General features: G+C 37.7%; 1 protein-coding gene across 12 annotated transcripts in view; it reads right to left on the bottom strand.

The window, feature by feature from the left end:
- LOC125399186 (solute carrier organic anion transporter family member 1A5-like) overlaps positions 1-20,167 on the bottom strand; it is a 73,674-nt gene extending 53,507 nt beyond the window's left edge. For 5 of the 12 annotated variants that reach the window (XM_087903985.1, XM_087903989.1, XM_087903990.1 and 2 more), the window contains exons 1-3: positions 20,059-20,163; positions 8,138-8,243; positions 4,023-4,164 (exon numbers count right to left, since the gene is read on the bottom strand). In XM_087903985.1, the coding sequence (XP_087760111.1) occupies positions 4,023-4,164; positions 8,138-8,197 (202 nt within the window). In that variant the 5' untranslated portion in view covers positions 8,198-8,243; positions 20,059-20,163. Of the gene's footprint in view, positions 1-4,022; positions 4,165-8,137; positions 8,247-9,635; positions 9,817-20,058 lie in introns of those variants that run through there. The other 7 variants (XM_087903986.1, XM_087903987.1, XM_087903988.1 and 4 more) reach the window with 7 other exon arrangements.
- Between the last annotated feature and the right edge of the window lie 5,020 nt (positions 20,168-25,187).

Below are 25,187 nucleotides of genomic sequence, written 5' to 3'. Positions count from 1 at the left end.
ATGTCCTCTGAGTATCTTTCTAGTCTATTGATGAACAACCATGAATGCACGGAATCTTGTCTGAAATCTCCATTGTTTGAAAGGAAAATCATCCCTTCTTCATATTAGGCTTAGATGGCCTTTACATTGCCTTGTGATCCCCCTCAAATAATTTGTGGAAAGGTGTATGGGAAAAGGTAAGGTGTTGTCTAGGCTCTAGGAAGGTTGCTTGCAAAATGAACAAAACTACCATTTGGTAGGGAAAAGCTTACAAAATGCAGCATTCACTGGTCAATTATTACATTTAAGACTTCCCTTAAGTCACCTGTCCCTCAGTAGTGGTATTGTCATTTTCTACTTTAATTATGACTTTTTAACCATTAGTTGGAAAACCACAGATTTCACAGAAATTAGAACTTGGGTAGAAATTTTTTTCAATAATTGTTAACTGGATATTAGCATTTGTGTTCATGGTAGTGTAGAAACCAGTAGTCTCTTGAGGAGTCATCATTCTGTCTCCAAAATGCTTATAACCTTGTGGTTGTTGTAAATACTGAAAAAGATCATGCAGTCAATAATTACTAGATAATCAGATGTAGATAATCTTTGCTTTGTTAAAAAGCATGAATATTCCTTCCTGATAAGATGTTTAGATGTTCTGACAATTATAGTTTAGTGTAACTGCATTCCTTTTGACTTATACAATTTGATTTTGTATAACTAAAGCATTATCCTGAATTCACTTGGCATTGGGTTTTCAATATGAGTCCTCAGCATAAAAAGATCAGGACCCTCTTCCAACCCCATTCTTTTTTTCTGCAACCAGAGGGATAAAAGATATACTACAGAGCAAGCTACAGTCTCTACCCATATTTCACCTTTGCACACTTCTCCAGGTTCATGTTCTAACAACTTCCACCTTCCCATAATACAGTGAGGACAGAAGAATTCTGGGAAGTAGGAAGCACATTCCTCTGCAGTTTTGACCTGGCCACAGAAGAAGCAAGACCTGACTGCCTCACTGAAAAAGATACTGAGCCAGTGGCTAACACAGACAAGAAAAATGGGCTAATTTAAGTCATAAGAGTTAATAAGAAGTCTGGGATAATGGGCCAATTAGTTTATAATTCCTGTAGACTTCTGTGTGATTTCTTTGGGACTTAATGACTACAAGAACCAAGGTGGACAGAAACTCCAACAACAAATGGCACCCAACATGGGACAACTGCATCCACATAAAGCCTGACAAAGCTTGGGAAGTAATTCTAGACAGAAAAGAGTAGAGTTAAACATGGCTTATTGACAGCAGCATTTTCTCAGTTGGGCTCCACTTGTTAGAGGCAAGTGCTCTCATTTAAGAGAGGCTTCCTGACTCAGCTTTAGGTGCAACACCTTGCGGCTCTTTAAAGAGGTTCTGCCACAAAACACTTAAATGGTGTTGAGTGTTGATGAAAACTGACCACAAGCTTTCTGTTGGTTTCAGGAACCTTGAAACACCATAGAGTTGTGGCAATAAACATGGCTCCAGCTGGTACCTCAGCCATGAGGCTGGAATCTCAGAAAGCTAAGGAATGGGCTGGATCAAACTGTCAAAGCCATGGCTTTAATCCTAACCATATTGCTTAGCAAATTAAAAACTCAAGTGGTCAGAAAAAGAGAGATACATTCAGTAAAATAGATTCAAAGAAAAAACCCTCTAAATGGTTTACTATGTGTTTAAAAATATATGTAGACTTGGGAGAAAAAAAGAAAAAAGAGAGTAGTTGGGTGTGGTGTTACACACCTTAAATCCAAACTTTGGGAGGCAGAAGTAGACAGACCTCTGCAGGTTCAAGGTGTGCTGGCACACAATCTTTCATCCCAGTGCTTGAAGGCAGAAGCAGACAGATCTCTGTGAATTAAAGGTGTGGTGATACACACATTTAATCCCAGCACTTAGGAGGCAGAGGTAGGAAGATCTCTGTTCAAAGACAGCCTGTGGAGGCTGTCTATGGATGGAGTTCCAGAACAGCCAAAGGCACACAGAGAACCTGTCTCAAAAGCCAAAAATTAAAAGTAAAAATAAAAGAAATAGAGGTTAAAATATAGTCGTGTAAAAATGAAAAATACACAGAGAGTCTGAATACTGTATGTTATTATGTTCTCTTTGAAATTAAAAATGCAGAAGAAAGAGCAACAGCTGTTAAAAGATATTTAATTATAAATGCTGCTGAATTAATCCACGATAGATATTTTGAAAATACCTCGACTTTAAAATTGAAGACAAAAGGTATGTTACTTTGTAGAAGAGGTTTTACTTTTGTTTCCACCAAAAATGAGAGAATATGGATTTATTCTTAGTTAAGAAAAATCAGGGATGATCAAGGAAGACCACCTGAGAAATCTCTGATGGGATCAGATGGTCCAGATGTCTGAGTTCTACACCCAGAACTGATTCAAGACTGCTGCCTGGGAGGATCAGGCTTCAGAGGATACTCGAGTCAGGACTTTATCATCATTGTAAATTTTCTTTAGTTACCCATAAGATTATGAGCACCCCCCAAAAGCAGGACGTTGCCTGGAAAACTACACCCACATTCCCAAAAATGAACTATGGATATTTTCCTTTGTGAAGAATGTTGGTTACAAGTTGTTATGGTTAATGGTCAGGAGAATAGCTAAACAAAGGATATTAGATTCAGAGTTCTTGGATTTTTAAAACAAATGAGGGGAAAGTGATGTGGGAGGATGGTTTTTTTTCTGTCAATGACATTTACAATAATCTCTGATTGGCCAGTAGCCAGGCAGGAAATATATGCAGGACAACCAGATAGGAAGTAGAGGCAGGTCAATGAGGACAGGAGAATTCTGGGAAGAAGGAAGCACATTCCTATGCAGTGTGACCTGGCCACAGAAGAAGCAAGATGTGACTGCCTCGCTGAAAAAGGTATCGAGCCAGTGGATAGCATAGACAAAAATAATGGGCTAATATAAGTTATAAGAGTTAATAAGAAGCCTGAGCTAATGGGCCAATCAGTTTATAACTAATGTAGACTTCTGTATAATTTCTTTGGTACTTTTAATGACTGCAGAAACCAGGCAGGATGGAAACCCCAACAACAATACAGGACTGACTTGATCCTCATGAAAACTCTTTAATGATTCACCCTCTGTACACATCTCCCCTTCACATTTACCTGTCGATTCTATTCCCAGATCACCTTTACCCCTTTAAGAGACTGTCTTCCCTAGCACAATATGTTCTTTAGGACCTTGGATAATTAATGAACAGCACTTGTTCCATCTAACACACTAGAACATGACTGAATCTATGAAAAGTCAGTAATGAGGCATTGATCCTGACTGCACTGGAAAAACCTAGCACACATGTAGGATGTTTTATCCTGAGAGACAAGATGGAACAACCGCAATGTGGGTTAGTTACTTCACAGTCTTGATTTTCATGGCTGTTTTGGTTGAATACATTAAAAACAATTTCACATTGAAGGAAATAAAAACTAAGAACAAAAGGCTTCCAGGTCACCTTGTTTACAGAGAACACCTTACCCTCCTTCATCCTCTTTTTACTGTGATATTCCAGTTCATTACCCTCATTACCCAAATCTTTGGAATTATGTCTGACACAATTCAGAGACAGGAAAGCATCCACATCTTCTTCAGTATCTACGAGTGGAGAGCTGCCAACTTCACAGGCACAGTGGGGGCAGAGAAGCATTTGCTCCTTCCTTCAGAACACCAGTTCCTCCAGGCTCCCACAACAACCTTCTAAAATGCCGTGAAAAAGGCCTTAGTGTCTGCCTGAGTTATCAAGTGATGGAATTAGATATTAATACTCTCAATCTTATTCCAGTTTTCAGAAAAAGAAGCCCTATCAGGGTATATGTCAAAAATATTATAGAGATATTTTAGAAAAATAGTTTCTACACACCCAAATCAGGCCTTTCAATCACATCAGGAAGCATGTAATTCAGTCAGTTTAGAAAATCTTATGCAAGAAATTAAGAGAGAATGTCAATACGCAATAATAAGTAAATGTAACTCACCAATCTCAAAACTCCCATTGATAAATCCAACTATAGATGTCGGGATATTGAATTGTCTCTCTATTTGTGTGAGCATGGAAACCATGTAAACTCCTGATAATGCTTTGGCTAGATATGCCATTGTTAATGCCAACAGAAACATCTAGGAAGAAAAACATTTAAGAAAAAGTGAAAACTTTGTTTTCCAATTATATATCTGCCACCTACTGACAAAACATCCTCTACCATGAGGTTTGTTTCCAAATTAAACAGTCCTTGAACATGGAAGGAACTTTAAACTGCAATCTCCCTTCTACCATAGTATCCTCACTCTGGAAATGCAGTTAGGATAGTAGGTTAACTTCAGTGAGTTTTGTAGAAAGGTATGTCTTTGCTTTTTTATCAGTGTACCTGATTCATACAGAAACACACAGAGATATTCAATGTAAAACACAGTCATTGATGGGTCTACAGCATTATATGGTTATCTCCAAGACAAGTGCTGTTCACTTTAATGAATGTAAGAAATAGAATATAGAATTAAAATAAAGCATATTTCTGCTCATGTTTTCAGGATGTCCTTAATAATAGTGATATTTTGTATGTAATATAATCATAAAGTTTGCCTGAAGACCAGAGTGCAGATTTGATAGAGATAAAAGGTCTCTCTAGTAGCTGGATGCACTGCTTATCTGATCTCTCAGAATTCACCCTCTAGTATCTGACTCAGAAATTTTATTATTAAGAATAATAAGAGTTTGTGCTACATCTGGTGACCAACTTTTGGAGTGAGAATTAGGAAAAAGCTGCTTGCTCATGGATTTGTAGCCAGCAACATAGGCTGCAGCTATACACAACCAGAGTCACCACCTCACTGACTAGGTTTTCCTTTCTTCTCTCTTGGTAGACTTTTCTGCACCCCCTACTCTGACTACTACTGGAACAATTAGATGAAGGGAGGACATGGGAGCTCACTGTCAGTCTGAGGTTTCAGAGAGACAGATACAGTTTGAGGATTCAGTCAGAGGATGAAGTTTGAGGCTTGTAGACAGGGCATTCAGGATCACACTACAGTCTGATGATTTGGTAAAGGTTCTCTCTAGTAGCCAGCTGCACTACTTCTCTGATCTCTCAGTATTCACCCCTTAATAGATCTCTGACTCTGCGTTTTTATTATTAAGAACTATTAGAATTCGTGCTGTCCTTGGCTAGTTCAACAATTTGTCCTCCTTACATTCTTGAGAATGTACAGTCTCACTTCTGGAGGCAATAGTCACAGCAAAGTGACGTGTTTTATTTATTTATTTATTTATTTATCTATTTATTTTTGCTGGGGCAATATTCACTAAACCCTTTATCATAGTAGTCTAAGTGGTGTTCATGGCATATAAACCCAGGGAAGAATATTTTGGGGGTCTCTCAGATGCAGGATAAAATGTGTCTGTTTCTGGAAAAGACTCCTCACTTCTTTCCTGTTACTAATGAACTCATTTTGAATGATGTAGTGAATGAGCTTTCTGTTTCCCTTAACTTATATTCTAACACTAGGTTGTTGGTAATGTCATCATACCAGTTTCTGGAATTTCTGTACTATCTCATCTGAAATAATAGCCAAACCACCCTGTATTAGGTTAGTATTTACTGCTTGGAAAATTTTTTTCACCAGTACCAATTAATCTAAGCAGGATTTACATAAAAAAATGGTAAGAGTGAACACTGAGTTCAGGATACTTTAACAGTGTTCTAGAAGTTTGTCTAACACTAAATAGTATTTGCAGAAATATTCCCTCTTCCCACTACAAATCTTTCAGGGAATGCAATTGATAATTGATCATTTCACATGAATTTCATAATTCAGGTCCTATGCATGATTAAATGTCATTAAGGCATGAGTTCCCCTGTCCTGGGACACTTTAATGATTGTTTCCTAAACTTAAGAAGCAGAAGCTCCACTCTGGCACTGCAGACTGTTTGACCACCCTAACATTCTAGACAGTTCTAAAGTCAGAGAAGTTTAATTCTTTTTAAACAGTCATCTCTAAATTTTGGCTTGTAAACATATGGCTTTAACATTTTCCCATAAAATGCACACCAGTATCTACTGTTGTTAAACTCTGAAGTAACTGTGGTGGCTTGATTAAGAATGCCCCAATATGATCATTGATTTGAATGTCTGGTCACCGAGTAGTGGCTTGAGGAGCTCTGGCTTTGAAGGAGGAACTGTCAATGAGGGTGGCTCTGAGGTTTCAGGAGCTCTAGGTGGGCCCAGTACCACTCTATTCCTGTTGCCTGTTGATCTTGGTGTAGAACATTTGATCCTTCTCAAGAACTGTTTCTCCCTTGGGCTGCCATGCTTTGAACCATGATAGTTATGGACTAAACCTCAAAAGTTGTAAGCCAGCCCCAAATAAATGTTTTCCTTTATAAGTGTTGCAGTGGTTATAGTGTTTCTTCATAGCAATAGAAACCCTGAGACAGTAATCAAAGATGAGCATTGGGAAATGTTTATGATACCTGATGATATTTCACTATAAATGCTACTAATGTTGGTAACTGATCATCAATACCCTTAGCTTTGAAGATGGAGATGTGGCTCAGCAGTCAAGACCACTGGCTGTTCTTTCTGAGGACCTGGGTTCAGTTCTTAGCACCCACATTGTGTTTCAAAAGTACCTCTATCTTCAGTTCCAGGGACTTTAAAAACTTCTTCTGGCCTCCAAGGATACAAGACACACAAGTGGTACACCAACAAAAATGGGGGCAAAAGAGTCACATACTTAAAAAACATAAATTGAAGGTAATTAACATATTTAACAGTGAAAAGGAGGTATAGATCAGTGATAGAGGAATTGCCCATTGGGTTGAGCATCTGGATCTAATCCCCCATACCACTAAAATATGATGGCACCAAATGGTGAGCACTTAAACACATACAGAGATAGACACAGAGAGGGATACACATACAAAGAGGTCTCAGAATTATGGTTCTGTTTTGAATGTAGGACTACCACTATTCTTTTCAGATGAAATACAAACACGTTGCACAAGTAGTCCAATGTGACACATCCAGTAGACATCTTTCAAAGGTTCAGATCCAGGTGCCCTAAGCTCCTCAGAATGTGAGAATTGAAGGATAACTTGAGGGGCTGGGCTTCAATATTCATACATCGCTGCACATAAAAACACTTCCCAGGGCTGAGTCTGAGGCCTCCTCTCTTTTACATTAGTGTATGGAGTCCATTACAGGTGAATAAGGTAAATGAGCTTGTGATAGGATGATTTAGGAGGCAGCAGCTTAGAGAGGAAGTTAGGAGGGGCTCTGCAGAGACTAGGACCATGTTCAGATCCTTGAGTTAATCTAAGCTTGCATTTAGTGATGCCTTTGGAACTGTGAAATGGACAAAACTACTGAAAATCACCCAAACAGTAAAGAGAATAGATATTTTCTCTTACAAAATCATTGGAATATTGTCAAAGCTCATAGAATATATGCATCTGACTAGATCTTTGCATATTAATTAATAAAGCACTTCTACTCGGGGAACCTTTTCCTAGCTGAAACTTGATCTTTTGTCAAAAATCCATGAAAACTGAGCACTGGCTGAACCTCTGACCTCAGGCCACATTCCAGCACAGTATAGTACACATATAAAACATTTTAAGCCTCATGTTCCTTTAAGACTTCCTAAAACAATGATCCTCAACCTTCATAATGATGCACACGTTAATACAGTTCCTGATGTTCAGTGGGACCCAACCATGAAATTATTTTTCTTTGCTACATCATAGCTTCAATTTTCCTACTGTTATGAATTGTAAAGTAAATAGCTGTGCTTTCCAATGATCCTAAGTGACCCCTGTGAAAGGATCTTCAACCCCTAGGAATCTCCAATCACAGGCTGAGAATCTGTCCTCTAAGTTAGTCTAAAAAATCTTTCTATTTAAATAAGCCTAGTTAGAAAACCATAACAATAAAGTCAACTTCTTTCAGGCAATAAATTAAGAATACATTAGGCAAAATAGTTTTTATTTTGGAAGACTTCATATAAGCTGAGCCATGTTCCAATGATTTTCAATGCTTGCTCTAAAAGATTGTCATGCATATATACATGCACATATATCTAAACAATTCATACCTTCATTTTCGAAAAGCATGTCACCCCATGGGTTGCAACCCTTTTCCCAGGATCTCCCATCTTCTTCTGATGGTTTCCAAATGTTTATGTTTTAGATGTGTTACTGCTTCTTTTTCAAAAAAGCAAACAATTGTTAAATTATTTACTGAGCTGTAACGAGTCATTCTAAAAATGACAAATAAAAAATTTCATAGGTCTCTTGGTCATGATTACTATTGTTGTGATAAAATACCAAAACAAAGTCAACTTAAGTGGAAAGGTTTTATTTTAACTTACAAGGTTTCAATGACAGTTCATCACTGTTGGAAGTCAGGGTATAAACTCATGGCAGCACCCTGAATACAGGTGCAGGTGCAGAGCCATGGAGAAACACTGGTTCCTGTTTTTTTCCTCATGGCTAGCACTGCCTGCTTTTTTAGACAACCCACGACTGCCTTCCCAGTCATGGTCCACTCACATTGAGCTGGGCCATCACACATTAATTTTCAATCAAGAAATATACCACAGAAAAGACCATGTCTCCTTGGGACTGTTTTTCAATTAATATTCCCCCTTCCCAAACATCCCTAGTCTGTGTCAAGTTGATATAAAGCTGTTCAGCACAGCCGTGGAGGTGGTTCAGTTTGTAACGTGTTTGAGTTCTATGGCTGAGGACCTCAGTTTAAATTCTTAGCAATCAGCAGAACTTCTGGTCAACTACCTGGAAGGACCCAGATGGCAAGATCACTGTAGTGTGCCAATCTGGTACTCTAACCAAATGAACAATCGACAAATTTGTGAAAAAACTCCATTATAAAACCTAAGGTAGAGGAAAGCATTCAGTATTGACTCATCTGCACCTGCACACATACCTACATATACATACATATCAATATGTATATATTCACTGCATTCACATACATGTACAGATAACCATTTGAGTAGGAAAAATGTAACTAATACCTTGAATATTATACCATTAACTTGGAAATTTTTTATTTTGATTGATCTTGAAAATAATGTTATAAGATATGTTTTGGTTTGCTGTGGGACCATCTTCAGCCTTTAAGATACCAGCCCACTTGGTCATGGTCTCTTATCCTATAAATACAGCCATAATTCATTCATTCATTCTCTCATTCTCTTTCATTCTCTCTCTCTCTCTCTCTCTCTCTCTCTCTCTCTCTCTCTCTCTCTCTTTCTCTCTCTCTCTCTCTCTTTCTCTATCAGCTGCTGGATTCATTTCCTATTCCCTGCTTGTGCAGTGGACTGTGATCTGTGAGTCTATACCTTTTTTATATTCAACTCTGAGCTAGTGTGGGACTATTTTATAGTCTCAATCTACAGTTTGTTGATTTCTAATGAAAAATCAATGCAAATTTCTTTAATTAGACTTTGGTGTTATTAAAGCATGTCTCAGAGCTTGTTAGGCTCTGCTGTTAAGCTAATGACAATGTTGTAAAAAAAAATTTCCAATTCTTTAGCAAAGCAAAATAAACCCAGATGATGCCCTTTGAACTTACTTGAAGGCTGCTGCCTTTAAGAACTTGAAGATATCTTTTGTGTTTGTTCTCAACCTCTGCCTAACTGAGTTCACAAAGTCTATTTTCCAGGCTTCCTTCTTGAGGTTTTTACATTCCCCTCTTTCCTTGAGTCTCAATATGAGAAAAACTATTTGAGGCACTTTGGCTCACAGAAACCTAGGGAGACATAAAACTTTACTCAAAAAAATTATGTATATAAACAGATACATCTAAAAGTTCAAAGTGTAGCCACAGGGCGATTGGGAATGAAAAGTCCCCAGACTATCTTGATACAAAATATACAGCTTTAATAAACAGAAGTAAGACTTACAACAGCTTACACCAGAATCCAAACGATCTGTCTGCTTGCAGGAGCCAAGCGGAAAAGCTTGCTAGGTTTATAGGCAGGCTTTTGCCTGAGGGCGGCATGCCCCCAAAACAGAATGTGATTGGCTGAACTCCCCTATCATCAAAGTTTCAAAATGTAGAGATATGAAAATACCAGAAACCCAAAGATACATCTTACATGGTTGTTTATCACCTGCATCTTAAGTATGGACAAACATGTACCTCTCTGTATAGGTTTTATATGGGTGCAAGTATTAATATACAATGCAGAAAGGTGACTTGAGGTCTATTTAACTGTATCAGCCTCATCAAACTATTTTGTTTCTTGGAAGTAGGATATTTTCATCACTATTTTAATTTTACCCCTATTCTAGAAAGCTCATTTCAACATACCAGTATTATTTCTCACCCATGTCAACAAAACTAATTTATGAAAGTCCTCTAAAAAGCATTCATTCAGCATGGAATTCAGAATGATTTTAAATTTATCAAACATTTAAACCATTTGCCAGAGTTTCAAATCCCATTCACAACAGAATAATTATGTATAGCACTAGTACTTTTTAATACCTTGAAGTTATATCAAATATTTACTGAAAATGTACTATTCATGAAGCATCAAGCTTGAACAAAGAACAAGACAAACTTGCTATTCTATAGAGGAGTGAAGTTGTTTGAGACAATTCAATTACCAGAGTAAATTGTTAGTCTCAAATCCCTAAGAACCTAGGCTTCTTCTGAAAAAGATACAACTTCTTTCTTTTTTTTTTAAAAAAAAAATAGAGATCCACTTGGATAGAATGGGGTCACATAGGCTGAGGTACATCTTCCTTACTATTTAAATAAGAAAGAAAATTCATAAGATCTAGAAGAAAATTATAGCGACTGTCTCGGCAGTTATGATCAGACATAGAAATGAAATCTTAGATTGAAGGCTCCCACATAAAATTTCAGGTCCATTAACTTCCTGAGAGGACCTAATACTGATTGATAAAAAAATGGTAGATAGTGGCAATATTCAGTAGAGAAAATATTCATGATTTAAATCTACACCAAAGACAGATGAAACATCAATCTCTGGACTCTCCTCCCTGCCTCTCCTCCTCATCCTTAATGCAGTCTCTTATCAGTCTTTTCTAGCTTCTCATCCTTCTTGCCCTTCCTAATTCCAGAAAGGCCTCCCTGCACATCCCTAAAAAAAGCTTACTCCTCTCCCATATCAAAGCTGTCTTCTTCTTCCTTAGTGTCTCAAAATGTAACTTATCTCAATATCTTCCTTTCAATTTTTAGCCAAGAGGAACTGGAGTTGTCATCCAGATCTTTGGATGGCTTTTCCCATGCACACTAAGTAATCATCTAGATATTTGTTTTATCACCACCTTGAGATTCCTTTCCAAATGCTTTTGCTCTATCAGAGAAGTCTTACAAACAAGTGTCTTGACTGTAAATAAAGTGTGCATAGCCAAGCTCTTGAAAACAGATTCAGTGTAAATAGACTAACACACACCTTCCTCTACTGTGCCAATGCTGTCTGTGAAAAATATTGTGTCTTTTCAGATGCATTTTCAAAATGTCCATAGAAGAAATGAGGCAAAAATCCTACAAAACCAAATACTGAATCATGTCACAATCCCCTGTTGTGTACATTGTACCAAAATGAGAAATGTGCACTGAGTAAGTGGCAGTCACATGAACAGTGTGCCTTTGTTAGCTCAGCATTGTGCTCATGAAAATAGAATGTTACACTTTTATTAAACAAAGAACACTGTTAAGTCTCCCCTTCTTTAGCACCCAAATGAAGCATAGGAACACACTACTGTTGTTCTCACGAAAAAGAGTCTACAGCTTTGAATGATTTTGCACTGTTTGTTTCATTCTAAAATGTATGACTTAATGCCTGCTCTCTAAAACATTTTAAGAGCACAATGCTGAATTGCTAAGTCAGTAGAAGAACATACTACATAGCAGATCTCTAGAACAGTAACTACCTTGCCGTACTGACACTGTATACACACTGAACAGAAACCCTAGTAGTGGGAACTCTTTGCTTGATGGTCTTTAATGGCATCTGTATCCCAGGAGAATACAACTCTGTACAAGGTGAATAAACACACCCACTCATGCTCAGTATCCAAACAGTTTGTGATTATCAGTACATATATTCTGTTTTTCCACTTTACTCTCTACTATTAAATAAATGAATCAAATGATTAGTTTTACTATGGCAAAGCAAATAATACATTCTTGAAGAAGCCATAGGAGATGGCCTTCTCCCTGGTGAGGAAAATAAAAAAGTCACAACAGCCAAAATCTTGTGAAAATCACCTTTTTCTGAAATCCCCAAACTGCCTCTAACTGCTAGAGAGAGCCTATTGGGTATCTTCAGCTGAAATGCTTTCAACTAATACCAAACGAAAGGGCATGAAGAATCAACAATGATTTGTTTGAGTCTAGGAAAAATATTTTACCTTGGTCAGCTTTTCTAGTCAGATTTATAGTAAAACAATATTGAATTCCTATTATTGAGCCTGACATATACAGGTACATTTTTATATCCTACATTGAAGATATCTGGAATGTACTGCTCTAGAGAAACCTTAACATCAAGCACATTTCCCATTCATGTGTTTCTGCCATGCAAAAGAAGTCTGAAACACAGACAAACACTTCACAAACAATCATGCCAGTTTGTGACTTTGGATGTGTTCTAAGACTGAGAAACAGAATTAGAAATTCAAAACTGCCTTTAGCTCTGCCTTTATCAGAGCCAGTTTTGAATGCCATCAGTGTCACTTCCTGAAGGAAACATATCAAGAGAATGAAGAGATGATTGCAGGAATTTGTATCCACACTTGCTTTGATCTAGGTCTTATCAGGCAGCTTCAAGTTCTCTAAGACACAGCCCTGTGGAACCTTGAGCTTTCCATTTAAGGTAGGAATCAGGCCACGTCACTGTACAAAGTGCTCTCTTTATTTAACATTGCATTTTAAATGATTCTCTGAGAGTTTCACATCATGCACCCCATCACAATCCCTTACCAGTTTTCCCATGATCACACTCCCATTGTGACACCCCCAAAAGGAATTAAAAATAAGAAAAAGAAAAAAGTCCACTTTGTGTTACCTATATGCTCAGTGGAACATGGTCAAATTAAATAGAACTGAGCTGTGTCCCTCTCCTAGTGAAGGGAGGCCATTTGGTTCCTGGCTGCCTGGCTAGCTCAGACTGGGAGACTCTTAATCTCAGGGTCATGGATCAAGCCCCACATTGGGCGCCATTTTGTTCGAGGAAGCCGCTTGTTGGTTCTTGGCTTCCCCAAAATAATCACACAGAAACTGAATGATTTAAAACATTGCTTGGCCCATTAGCTCTAGATTGTTATTGGCTAACCCTTACATCTTAGTTTAACCCATTTATATAATCTGTGTGTCTCCACATGGCTGTGGCTCACTGGGTAAAGTGCTTTCCAGATCCAGTGGGGCTACATGGTGTCTATCTTACTCTGCTTTCTTTCTCCCAGCATTTCATTTAGTTTTCCCCACCTAAATCTGTTCTACTCTATCAGGCCAAGCTAGTTTCTTTATTGATTAACCAATAAAAGTAATACCTAGACAGAAGGACCTCCCACACCATCCCTCCAAACCTCTGACAGAATCCTTCAATTGTGGGAAACTATCCTTCAACATCTCCATCACACTTTTCAAAAGTTCTCTTGGGTGCTTCCTGTCTAGGTTGTAACTTTTGGGAGGTGCAGTTAGGGGGCTACAGATTGTCACAGAAGCCTTCCATGTCTCTCCCTCTCAACTGCGCATCTGTAGTCATCAATATCATATAACAATACTCTCCTCACTGTTCAGTCAGTGAGAACACAGATCATGGGCCTCCACCTGGTTTTTGTCTACAACATAAACCATGAACATGGTCCCTAGCCTTAGTAAGCTCACAGACCTACACAATGCTCTTGAAATCTGTCCATATCATGGACACAAACATGACTTCAGAAGGCAGAGATGGCTACATACATCAACATGGCTTCCATGGTGGCAGCATGGCCTATAGACATCAACATGGTTTCCGGCTGCAGCTCAATCATGGACATCCCCATGGCCTATTGCGACAATGCATACCATGGACATAAATCAGAGTTCAACCCCAGGAGGACCTGGACACAGCTCTCTGCAGCAGTAAAGCCCCAGACATCACCATGACCTTAGCTGGCAGTTCTGATCACTCAGATCAGTATGGTGTCTGGAGACAGAATGGCCCACAGACACTATGTGGAATGAAGGTGCAGTACAGACCAAGGACTTTTTCCTGACCCTTATAGGAAGTGTGTACAAAAGGCATCATCCAAGCCCCCATCTGCACACAACTGGGTGTCATGGAGGAGTCATGAACCCTGGCTCTTTGAACACACACACACACACACACACACACACACACACACACACACACACACACACACATCTGTTTTATATAATATCAGATATCCACTTGCTTCTATGGTCAATTATTGCCTCCCATCTTCATCACCATTAAGGATTGTCTTAACACCCACTAAAGCAGCTGGCATGATGTTTCCTCTTGATGGCATCCCTCCACCCTCCTTGTCTGTGAGTCCCCACTGATTTTCACTTAATCCCGAACTGTACCCAGTCTAGACTGAAGCATTTCCTGCAGTTACTGCAGTTCCTGAAGAAAGTTTGCCTTACTCTGCTCACTATCCGATGCTGGTTTTTCTCAGAGAGCAATGCAATGGAAATTATAATGTTTATATGATCTAAATTATTCTACTTTTTAATCTTCACAGGCAAAGTTTGAGGAACAAAAGTAGATATCTTAATCTTGTGGAAGAAAATAGTTGAACTTCTTTTTCTCGTAATAAAAAAAGAGTTTACATCTTTCCATGTACCCCTCATATCTGGAAATACAGCAAAACCCCAGGGTTTCCCCCTAATCCATTTATGTGTGCATTTTCTCATTCACATCCTAAAAAGGAGGAGACAGCTGGTGAGTGCCACATGTGAGACACCATTGTGACTTTAATCCCAGATATGTTGACTTGCCTATACAAATTTTTTGCCTGTTTATATTGAAGCACAAGAATATTTGTGTCTATCATGCAAGACTGTTATGAAGAATGAACTGTTCATTTCCCATCAACACCCTGACTTGGGGCTGGAATTAAACAGTCACCTTATCAATGGCAGTGAATATTATTAATTCATTCTCCAAATATTTATTAAGTGTTTACTAAATTCTCAGCACAGTTGTAGGTGTTAGGGATCTAAAGATGAAGAAGATGAACCTTGTGCTTACTCTCAAGAGGTCTCAGAAGCTATGGGACAGACAGACCATTAACTGGTAAAGGGTAGCTATTGCCATGATGCAGTCAGTGTCAGAGGGAAAAGAATAATGAGAGCCATTCTCATGCCTGTATCAACTGGGTGCAGTATAATAGTTTAGCTGCTCATGCTTTAAAATAATTATAAGTTTAAAGATCTGTTTGCAAGCTGTCCACATACTTGTGAAAGACCAGCCTGTTTCTCTAAACACAAATAAAAACAGCATCTATTGTCCTCAAAGTACAGAGAAGAAAACAGAGTTTATAAACAAAACCAAAAGAATTTAATGTGAGAAGACAGTCACAAAGGCACAAGAAGAGTTAGAAAGTGAAACTGGGAAGCAGGTTAAATCAGGAAGTGAAGGAACTGAGATGCACAGGCTGGAGTCCTCAATGTCAGGAAGCCACCACTGGAAACTAGGGAAGCCCTGGCATTTCCCACTTCTCCACAATGCAAGGTCACACAAATATTTACCAGTAACACATACTAACAGAGTCTGATAGACAGGAAACCTTAATCTTCAGTCTGGGATATAGAATAAATAGAGCATGGGAGTTAACAGATGTGAAAACTGATGAACACTAACCAAAATAACCATAATCCTCACTGCCAAATCAAACATCTTAACACATATTATAAAAGGACCACACAAACAAGAGTCAGAAAATGGTAGTTGTTTGCTGCTGCAGAATAGATTTAAAGTCTACAGTGCTGTTCCAACTGGGTCAGGAAACAGTTCCTTGAATATTTCAGCAGTCCTCACTTCCTGTACTCAAGTCTCTGAGCCACAGCAAACACAAGGCTTGCCATCAAGTCAACTGACTTCTTTATTGACTCAAATACATGGGCTTATCCCTTCTCCATCACTGTAAAAAGAGCCGTAATCTCTAGGTCTTCACAGAGTATGTTGTGTCCACAAGGAGATGACCAACTATTTGAGACTTACTGATAGGACGTCCATTTTCCAACTGAGACAAGCCACCACATTCTGAAATATCTGCTTATTTAGTGCTCAGAGGTATTTTGGACTCCATGTGTGATATGTGTTGTTCAGTTGAGTGACAGCACATAAGAAAAGTTTTAAAGAATCTTTGCTTCTCATTTTTATTATAGCAGTAGTCTTAACAAGCAATCATGTAGTCATCCCAGGCATCTATCATGGATGGATAGATGGGACATATGTAACATATGTACATCATAGAATATTTCTTCAGCTATTGGAAGACTATATACCAAAATAGAGTTTGAACAGAAGTACTTTGAATCTGTTGACAGTGTTGACTGTAGAAAACATGGCTTATTACATAAAACTATCAATGTCAGGCACTGGTTAATTCCTTGTAAGTTATTTTTGAATGAAATCTCAGTAACATTAAAAAACCCAAAAGCTATTTCTATTACTCTTGGTGGCCACTCATAACTAGCTGGTAACTGTACTGTTGAAAAAAATTACAACTTGGTTAAAGTACACAGAGAAAAATTAATCTTGACCTGACCAAACATCTCTTTCTTCCTGGCTACTTTTAATAGTTCTGGAAGGTATTATGTAGCCTTCTAGAGGAGAAAAGGCACTAAAAGTCATAGTCTGTACTAAATCATGCGTGCTACAACACTGACCCACTATTTAAGAAGTTGCATATGTGCAATAGTTATATGACTATTTTGGGTATAACCAGAACTTTTGGGCTGTATTTATGGCTTGCTCCATAGAAAGGAATTTATGTCTGATATGTAACTGACTAATATACCTGACTAATAACTGTGTCTAAGATAGCCCTAAGTTATAGGAGGGAGCCAATTGTTGCTCTTTTTTTATTTATAAACGTTTATTAATTTATAAAAGTTTCCATTTCCGCCCCTCCTCCCAACACCTCTCCTCCTCCCTCTCCATCCCTAAGAGCAGTTGCTTGTTAAGACTACTGCTATAATAAAAATGAGAAGTAAAAATCTGTCCTCCACACGCTAATTTTAATCCCTTTGAGAATATGTGAAGTAGTGGGATTGCTGGACCATGTATGGTAGCTCTGTTTCAAGTTGTATTTTTTAAGGAGCCCTCATATCATACTGCTTTGTAATAAAGACTGCCATTCCACATTAAAAAAAAAAGAAAATCTTTGTTCCTGAAGAACTGCTACTACAATGGAAGATACAGCCCTGGTACCATTTAGATAACATGTTATCCTGAGAAAATTGAATATCATGGGAGACTACAGACAATAAATAATAAACATCCTCCTGAAGTACTCTTCACAGATTTTAACCATTGTTCCTGGAAACCTGTCACATTAGTGTATTCAGTTCTGATAAAATCCTGTAGCAAAAGTACTGTCATCCCACCTTTAGAGGTACAGGATTCAAAGTAAAGGGGAATCAAACAACTATTTTGTTGATATCTAAGGTCACAGAGGTCAGAAGTGGTAAAATTACTATTTATGCTTGTAGATGCTTGTCAATTGCAGCCAGTTGCCCCTTTTAGGTGCATGTGTCTCTGTGTAAGACCTGTGTCAGAATCTTCTGAATGAGTTTACAACAGAGTTTGTTTTTAAAATCCTATGTTAATTTCTTTACTGCTTCTATAAGTATCATTGGAGATAATTTTCTATTAAAAATAGAAAATGAACTAGAAAGCTACTGTTAGGAGCACTTGCTCACTGGGTAGAGGACACTGGGTACATTGAACCCTAGCACCCAGAGTAGACAGCCGTCAAATTCCTGGAAGCCTAGCAAGGGATGCCAAAATACCAAGAAGTGGCAGTAACTTGATCAGAAATGTTCATATGACTTTTATGCTAATGCCTTTTCTTCATCTTTGGTTTTGTGTTTGTGCGTATATACATGAATGTGCACATGTCTGTGTGTGAGAACACATGTACACATGTGGGTGCATATCTGTGTAGTGTATGTGCATGTGTGATGTGGGTGTGGGTGCACGCATGTGTGTGTGTGTGTTTGCACACAGATATGCATGCATGCAAGTGCACATACCCATTTATGCAGGTACACATGTGGAAGTCCGAGGAAAACCTCAAGTATTGCTCCTCACCATTCACTTAATTGAGACAGGGATCCTTCTCTTTGCTGCTCCCTTCTGATGTCAACTGTTTTGTGAGCTTTCCAGGTTTCGTCTGGCTCTGCCTCCCATTTCTTTGTGGGAATGCTAGGATTTCAGCTGCTTACAGCTATACTTGGGCTCTGGGGATCTGAACTCAGATCCTTATACTTTCATGGCAAGCACACTGCTCTCTAAGCAGTTGCCCCAGCTTCTCATCTTAGAGCTTCTTGCAGCATAGGCTTATGTGATATATTGTAAACTCCATCACCAGAGCTGGTTTTCTTCTGGAAATATATTCTGTTGCTAGAACATCATTACCAGAGGGTACCCAGCATCCACAGCTCCACTGTGAATCACATGGGGGACAAATATCTCTGACCCTCTCTATTTTGCAATTGCTACAGTTTTGAGATTATTTAATACATTACTAATTTAGGGGGCATTTGTACTCAGGTATCCCTGGTAATGATTTTCTCTGCTGTCATCATAATAAGCAGACTCGAATGCATCTGAGCTGATATGATAAATGCATTGCATATCATGAAGGCACGATGTGTATATGAGTACTGTTGATTAATTTTGTGATTCTGGCATCTTTCCCTGTATTTAATTACAAAACATTCAAGCAGCTGAATCAATAGTCTCATCTCAATGCATCGTCAGCACATACTTGAAGTCCAAAATCCAAATTGGAAGTTCCTTTGAAAGCTACCACAAAACAATAACCCATAAGCCCCTAACTGAATGTCCTTTAAGACACAAAGTTGAAAGTCAAACTCAATTATTGGACTCAATGCATCTAGCTCTTTTGAAATGACAAGCTTTAAGAACAAAAAAAATTGACAGCATTTATCCAATTACAATCTCTTTTTTTGTAACACTGAAGCACCAATACTGTACTAGTCCTTGCATACAGAGGCCTACTAGAGCGTTCCAACACACACGTTAAAAACTAAAATTTCTGATCTTTTTGGAAGTGCATATATTCACTATCTGGCTGAATGCTTGCCTTTATGCCTGTTTACATAAGACAATTTGGCACAGAAAACTTTGTGAACACAGAATTTATATAAAGAGCTCTATTTAAACTGTTTTAGAAACCAGTGTTGTTTCATAATTTTTTATTTCTTTCATTCAAATCTTAGATTTAACATCAATTTAATAACAAATACATGACAAACTTTTTATATACCATTTAGAACCACTGTACTAAAAATACTTTTTAGAGTTTTTGGAATAAATCCTCACAGTTATTAATTTTGTGTGTGCATATGTGTGTGTGTGTGTGTGTGTGTGTGTGTGTGTGTGTGTGTTGAATTTGTGCTGTAGCACACATGCGTAGGTCAGAGGAAATCTTGCAGGAGTCAGTACTCTCCTTCCACCACATGGGTTTTGGGGATGTGATGCAGGTACAGGTCCATGGCAACAACTGACTTTTACCCACTGAATCATTGAAAAGGCTACTTCATAAGTTTTCTAGCACTGTCCCAAGACCCAATCCTTGTTGGAGGCTACTTGCTCATTTCCAGACTGCCCTCACTTTAAATAATCACACAGAAAATATATTATTTGCATTACTGTTTGGCCAATAGCTTAAGCATATTTCTGGCTTACTCGTATATATTAAATTAACCCATTTGCATTATTTCATATTTTACTATGAGGCTTGTGACCTACCAGCAAGGTTCCAGTTAGCAGTTCGTGTCTTTCCCCTCTGATGGCTCCATGATTTCTCACAACTCTGCCTTCTGTCTCTCCGTATTGAGTTTAGTTTTCCCTGCCTAGCTGTACTCTGTCCTATCATAGGCCAAGCCAGATTCTTTATTCATTAACCAATATAAACAACACATATACATAAGGAATTCCTGCACCACAAATCCAATCTCAGACATTGTGTTTAGGTGATTATCTGTAGTTTATAGATAAGAACCAGTGTCTTGACCTTTTCTTGTAAAGAGGAGGATTCTTAACCATTTAAAGAGAACATCATGGGGCTGAGAGATGACTTGTTGGTTAAGAGCACTTGCTATTCTTCCCAGAGCACACATCAGGTGGTTCAGAACTACCTGTAACTCCAGCTCAAGGAAATTCAACACCCTCTTCTTGCCTCTTTTGACAACAAAACCCATGTGACAGACGCACATACTCACACACATCAATTTTTCATTAAAATTTCTAAGAATGTCAGCTGCTCAAAATACCTGCCAATACTAATATATCTAAAGTCCCTTCATGATAAGGCTGTCATTACACTGCTAGTGTGGGAATATTGTGGGAATGATATGATGCCTTTTCAATGTGTCCTGGTACATAATACTCATTTGTTCCAGTATTGGTAAAGGGAGCTTTGATTATGAGTCCATGTGTATCTTCCAGGTCTCTTAGTATCAAGGTATTTTCCCTCATTTTAATCATAGTATGTTTGTGTAGAGTTCTATAGATCACACAGTCTCTTGTATATCATTAATTCACTAGTTTTAGCACTCAGTTGCAATTTAAAACTCCATCATTTGTGTTAAATGCCCCAGCTGATATTCTGTGCTAGGAGACTGTTTCCCTTTTTTCTCAATATTTACTAACTCAAATCAGTATGGACTTAGAGATTTTTATTACACTAAATTGGTTAAGGTCTACGTCCTCAATCATTGCATTAGCTGCCTTTTCCATTTCTGAGACAAAATATCTGACAGAAAATATTGTGGAATATTACTTTAACTATGTAAAGTTAAGTTGCATTTGTATATGTTCCAGACTGTCACTTCAACGATGTAAGGTCTGTTGAAATTTTATGCTGCATTTAACTATTAAAAGAGTTACATTTGTTTATGTTTCAATTTAAATGATGAAAAATTGTGTTCCTTCACCTGCCTAAAGCACCTGCTTGGCCTAATAAAAATTTGTTTAGCTAATAGCTAAGCAGTAGAGCCATAGGTGAGGATGGTGAACAAAGTGACTAAGTAAGAGAATGAATCTAAGCAAAAGGGGAGATAATGAGGGAGAAGCCCTGGGCCAGAGAGACAGACAGGCAGCAACCACACAGACACACCCAGAGGAAGCAGAGAAGTAGGACATACAGAATGAAAGGAAGGTAAAATGTCCCCAGGCAAAATGTAGATAAAGAGAAACAGGAAGTTAAAAGAGTTAATGAAACAAGCATAATTTAAGGTTGCACATTCATAATTAATAACAAGTCTTCATGCCATGATTTGGGGGCTGGCAGTTCTAGAAAGCCTACCACATTTGATACCCAATTTCTACATGGGGCCTAAGAAAGCTTACAAAAGAAAGACAAATGGATACAGCTCCTTTAAAAGACTCTGCCAAACAAGTTATCGAGCAGCTGGTACATTAGGTAGAAACAGTGAACTAAGTAAAAATGCTCAGAGAGGAGTACAAACTTTCTAGAGCTTAGGGCAGTAGAATGGAGCTCCTGGTGAGAAGCAGCTCCCAGTCAATGCACCTCTTCATCAGGGAAGAACAAGTCACCAACATAAAGCTGTGCTGCTAAGGTTTGGCTGAGGCAGTCAGAAAAGAATCGAGACATGCAGTAACAGGTTACAGTGATTTTGCAGAATCAAACAGAGGTAAACTAGACCAATTTACTAAGGGTTTCCAATGGAAAGGAATGAACTTACAAATACAGAGAAAGGGCTGAAATTGCCACTGATCTTGTGCTATCTCTCTGTCGTCTTATGTCTCTCCTCACACTAAGCAAGACAGTGAGCATATTTGTTCATGCATCTTATAGAGCATACATAGCCCATCAGACTATGCCAAAGGTCCGGTATTCCAAAAGGTAAATGACTGAATGAATTCCGACAATGTAGTGTGTTTAAAAATGTGCATTGGTTTAAGAAAGAAAAGAAAATGGATATAAACATTCACAGGGAAAAATATATAGTATAAAGATAATAAAGTCTTTAAAGAAATAGTAGAAAAAAATAAAGTAAAAAAGACATGTAAAGATGGGAAATACATAGGGAGTCTGGATCCTGTATGTATATTGTGTTGACTTTGAGTCTTTTGAATGCTGAGTAAACAACAGTTTCTGAGAGACATGTGATTGTAAAAGGGAATGCTGAATTAAACCAGCCTAGGTACCTTAGCAATGCCTTAACTTTAAAATGGAATTCAAGAAATGTAATTGCATTAGGAGAGAGGTTATGCCTTCTTTCCTGTGGAAACAAAAGCCTGTGGATTCCTTAAAGGTTAACAAAGATCAGATTTGATCAGAGGAGACCTGCTGAAAATCTTGACTACAGACATCAAGAAATAAAAAACAAAAACTATAAGAAAGGTGACTCATCCCTCAAGATGTGAAGACTTTTCAGACTGGACAACAAAGTTTACAACTACTTTTCCCAGGACTTCACCATTGTCTTCATTTTCTCATGGTCCCCTGGAGATGCTGTCACCCACAGACAACAGGAAGCAGTCTAGAGAACACAAGGTTCACTTTCCCAAGCGGGGAGGTTGGTGGGTTTTAGTCATTTGATGTGTTACGGATGTTTGTCATCACTTTGGGATATGTGGATATAATATGTAAAAATAACTATTAATGTCAAAAATTTTACATTGGTAAGGGTTTTTGTATATTGATAAAAATTTAAAGCTATTTTTGTTATGTAGAAGTTGTATGTATGTTACTACTGTTGTTTGGGGTATTGTGTATATTAGGTTCATTTAAATATGGAATGTATAATTCGGAAAAACAGATTATTAGTAAGTAAACTATATAATTTTGGTTATATAATAATCAAATTTATAGTTTTATTAGGTACATTTTCAAGGTTAAACAGATATGTTTTACACAAATAGGTGACTGTCAAATGCATCAGAGACCTACAGAATATAACATTTAAAATGTTCAATAACCTAAGGCTTTTTATATCAGTGAGAATTATCTGCTCCTGGAAGCACCAATCTACTACATAAAACGATGATAGACATCAAAGAAACTCCATGGAGAGTTTGCTTTCATTGTGGCAAAGCTATCTGTTTGGGCAAGAATCTGTCCTTGCTTTAACTGGTGACAGTATTCCATCCAAACTGGAAAAGCAGGATACAAGCGAAAAAAGCATCAGAACTTTACCAGACAGGTGGGACAGTCATTTAAAATTCATGCTTCATAGAAAATTCTGCCAGATATGCTTGGCTTGTATGGCGAAGTTGGATATCCCAATATTACAAAGAAGTTTGGTTGGCACTCCAGGTGGCAAGATGTCTCTGTCATTTCTACAGTTTTGGAAATGGCAGTGACTTGCTCTGTACTTCCTATTTACTCAAGTAATATAAATCTTCTTGGGGTATTTTATTAAGTTGAAAACTAGATAGTTATCTATACAGTTTCCCTTAGTTATAATAGGTGATAAACTAGGTACAGTACTAATCAAGATAGAATAAAGAATAAAGTGTTTTCTCTCTGAACTTGTCATATACATATGTACTAGATATTATAAATGAAATTCTTGATAATTGTTCTTATTGTATATTGTCTTTCTATGTTAAAGCTGAAATCTTTTTTTATTTAGACAAAAAGGAATATTACTTTAACTATACAAAAATGTGTTGCATTTGTTTATGTTGTGGAATATTACTTTAACTTTGTAAAGCTGTATTGAATTTATCTATGAAAAGATTGCTACATTTGTTTATGTTTCATTTGTTTAATGATGTAAATATGTGTTGCTTTGCTGTCTAAAGCACCTTCTCAGTGAAGTAAGAAGTTGAATAATAAATAGCAAGGCAATTGAGGGATATTCAGGGTTGTTGGAAGGGAGAATAAGTAGAAGGAAGAATTTAGACTGAAAGAGAAGAGAGACAGAGGGAGAAAGAGAGGGAGACACCTGGTTCCAGCCAAACAAGCAGCCAAACAAACATAATAAGCAGGAAAAATAGGACATACAGAATAGAAGAAAAGTAAAAAGCCCTGAAGCAAAACATAGATGAAGAGGAAGAGGTTAATGTAAGATATAAGAGCTAGTGGGAAACTAAGATAAGACTGAACATTCACAATGAATAAAAAAGTCTCTGTGTTATGATTTGGCGGTGAACAGTTCAAGATCCTGCTATGACCGATATAAGCTATATAAGAAAGAAACTATTTTGTCTCATACCTTGAGTGTGCAGTCCATCATGGTAGAGAGGGAAGGATAAGAGGGTTGAGAGGTGTCTTATTGCAGTCACTATTGAAAAGCAAGTGTTAGCTCACTTTTCTCTTTTTGACTTTGTCTGGGAGACCCTAGTCCATAAGGTAGTTCCATCCATACTTTTCCCACCTCATTTAAACTTTCTGCAAATTGTCCCATAGGTACATGTTTCCATGGAATTTTTAAATCCAATCAAGTTGACAATGAAACTTAACCATTACTATACCAAAGTCTTGTTCAATTTTTTTCTAGTAGAAGTTGTGTCAATTTCAGTCCTGCATGTAAAGGAGCCCTTGTGAATGATGCTGGCCATTCAAATATTATATCATTTTGAAAGTTGCTATTACTATCCACTTGTTTATTCTTTGTTCCTATTAATGGCTACTTCTTCATTATCTGTCACAACCCTGGTAACTTCTTCACTTCATGAGATGATCTAGGTTTATTTATTTATTCTTACGTTCCCCAGCAGATCTCTCAAGACAAACTTTCCTCCAGAAAATTGATTTCCATTGCTAAAAATTAATATATAGTAACCAAGATGTAGACAGAGATATAGAGAAGGTCATACATAGATAAGAAATAGATGTATGTGTCCATATATACTTACATAAAAATAAAAATAATAAAAGTGAGGACACACTGATGCTTCT

The sequence above is a fragment of the Myodes glareolus genome, chromosome 3 (assembly GCF_982192425.1).
Source record: "Myodes glareolus chromosome 3, mMyoGla1.1, whole genome shotgun sequence".
NCBI classification, from domain to species: domain Eukaryota; kingdom Metazoa; phylum Chordata; class Mammalia; order Rodentia; family Cricetidae; genus Myodes; species Myodes glareolus.
This window is presented reverse-complemented; position numbering and strand designations above follow the sequence as displayed.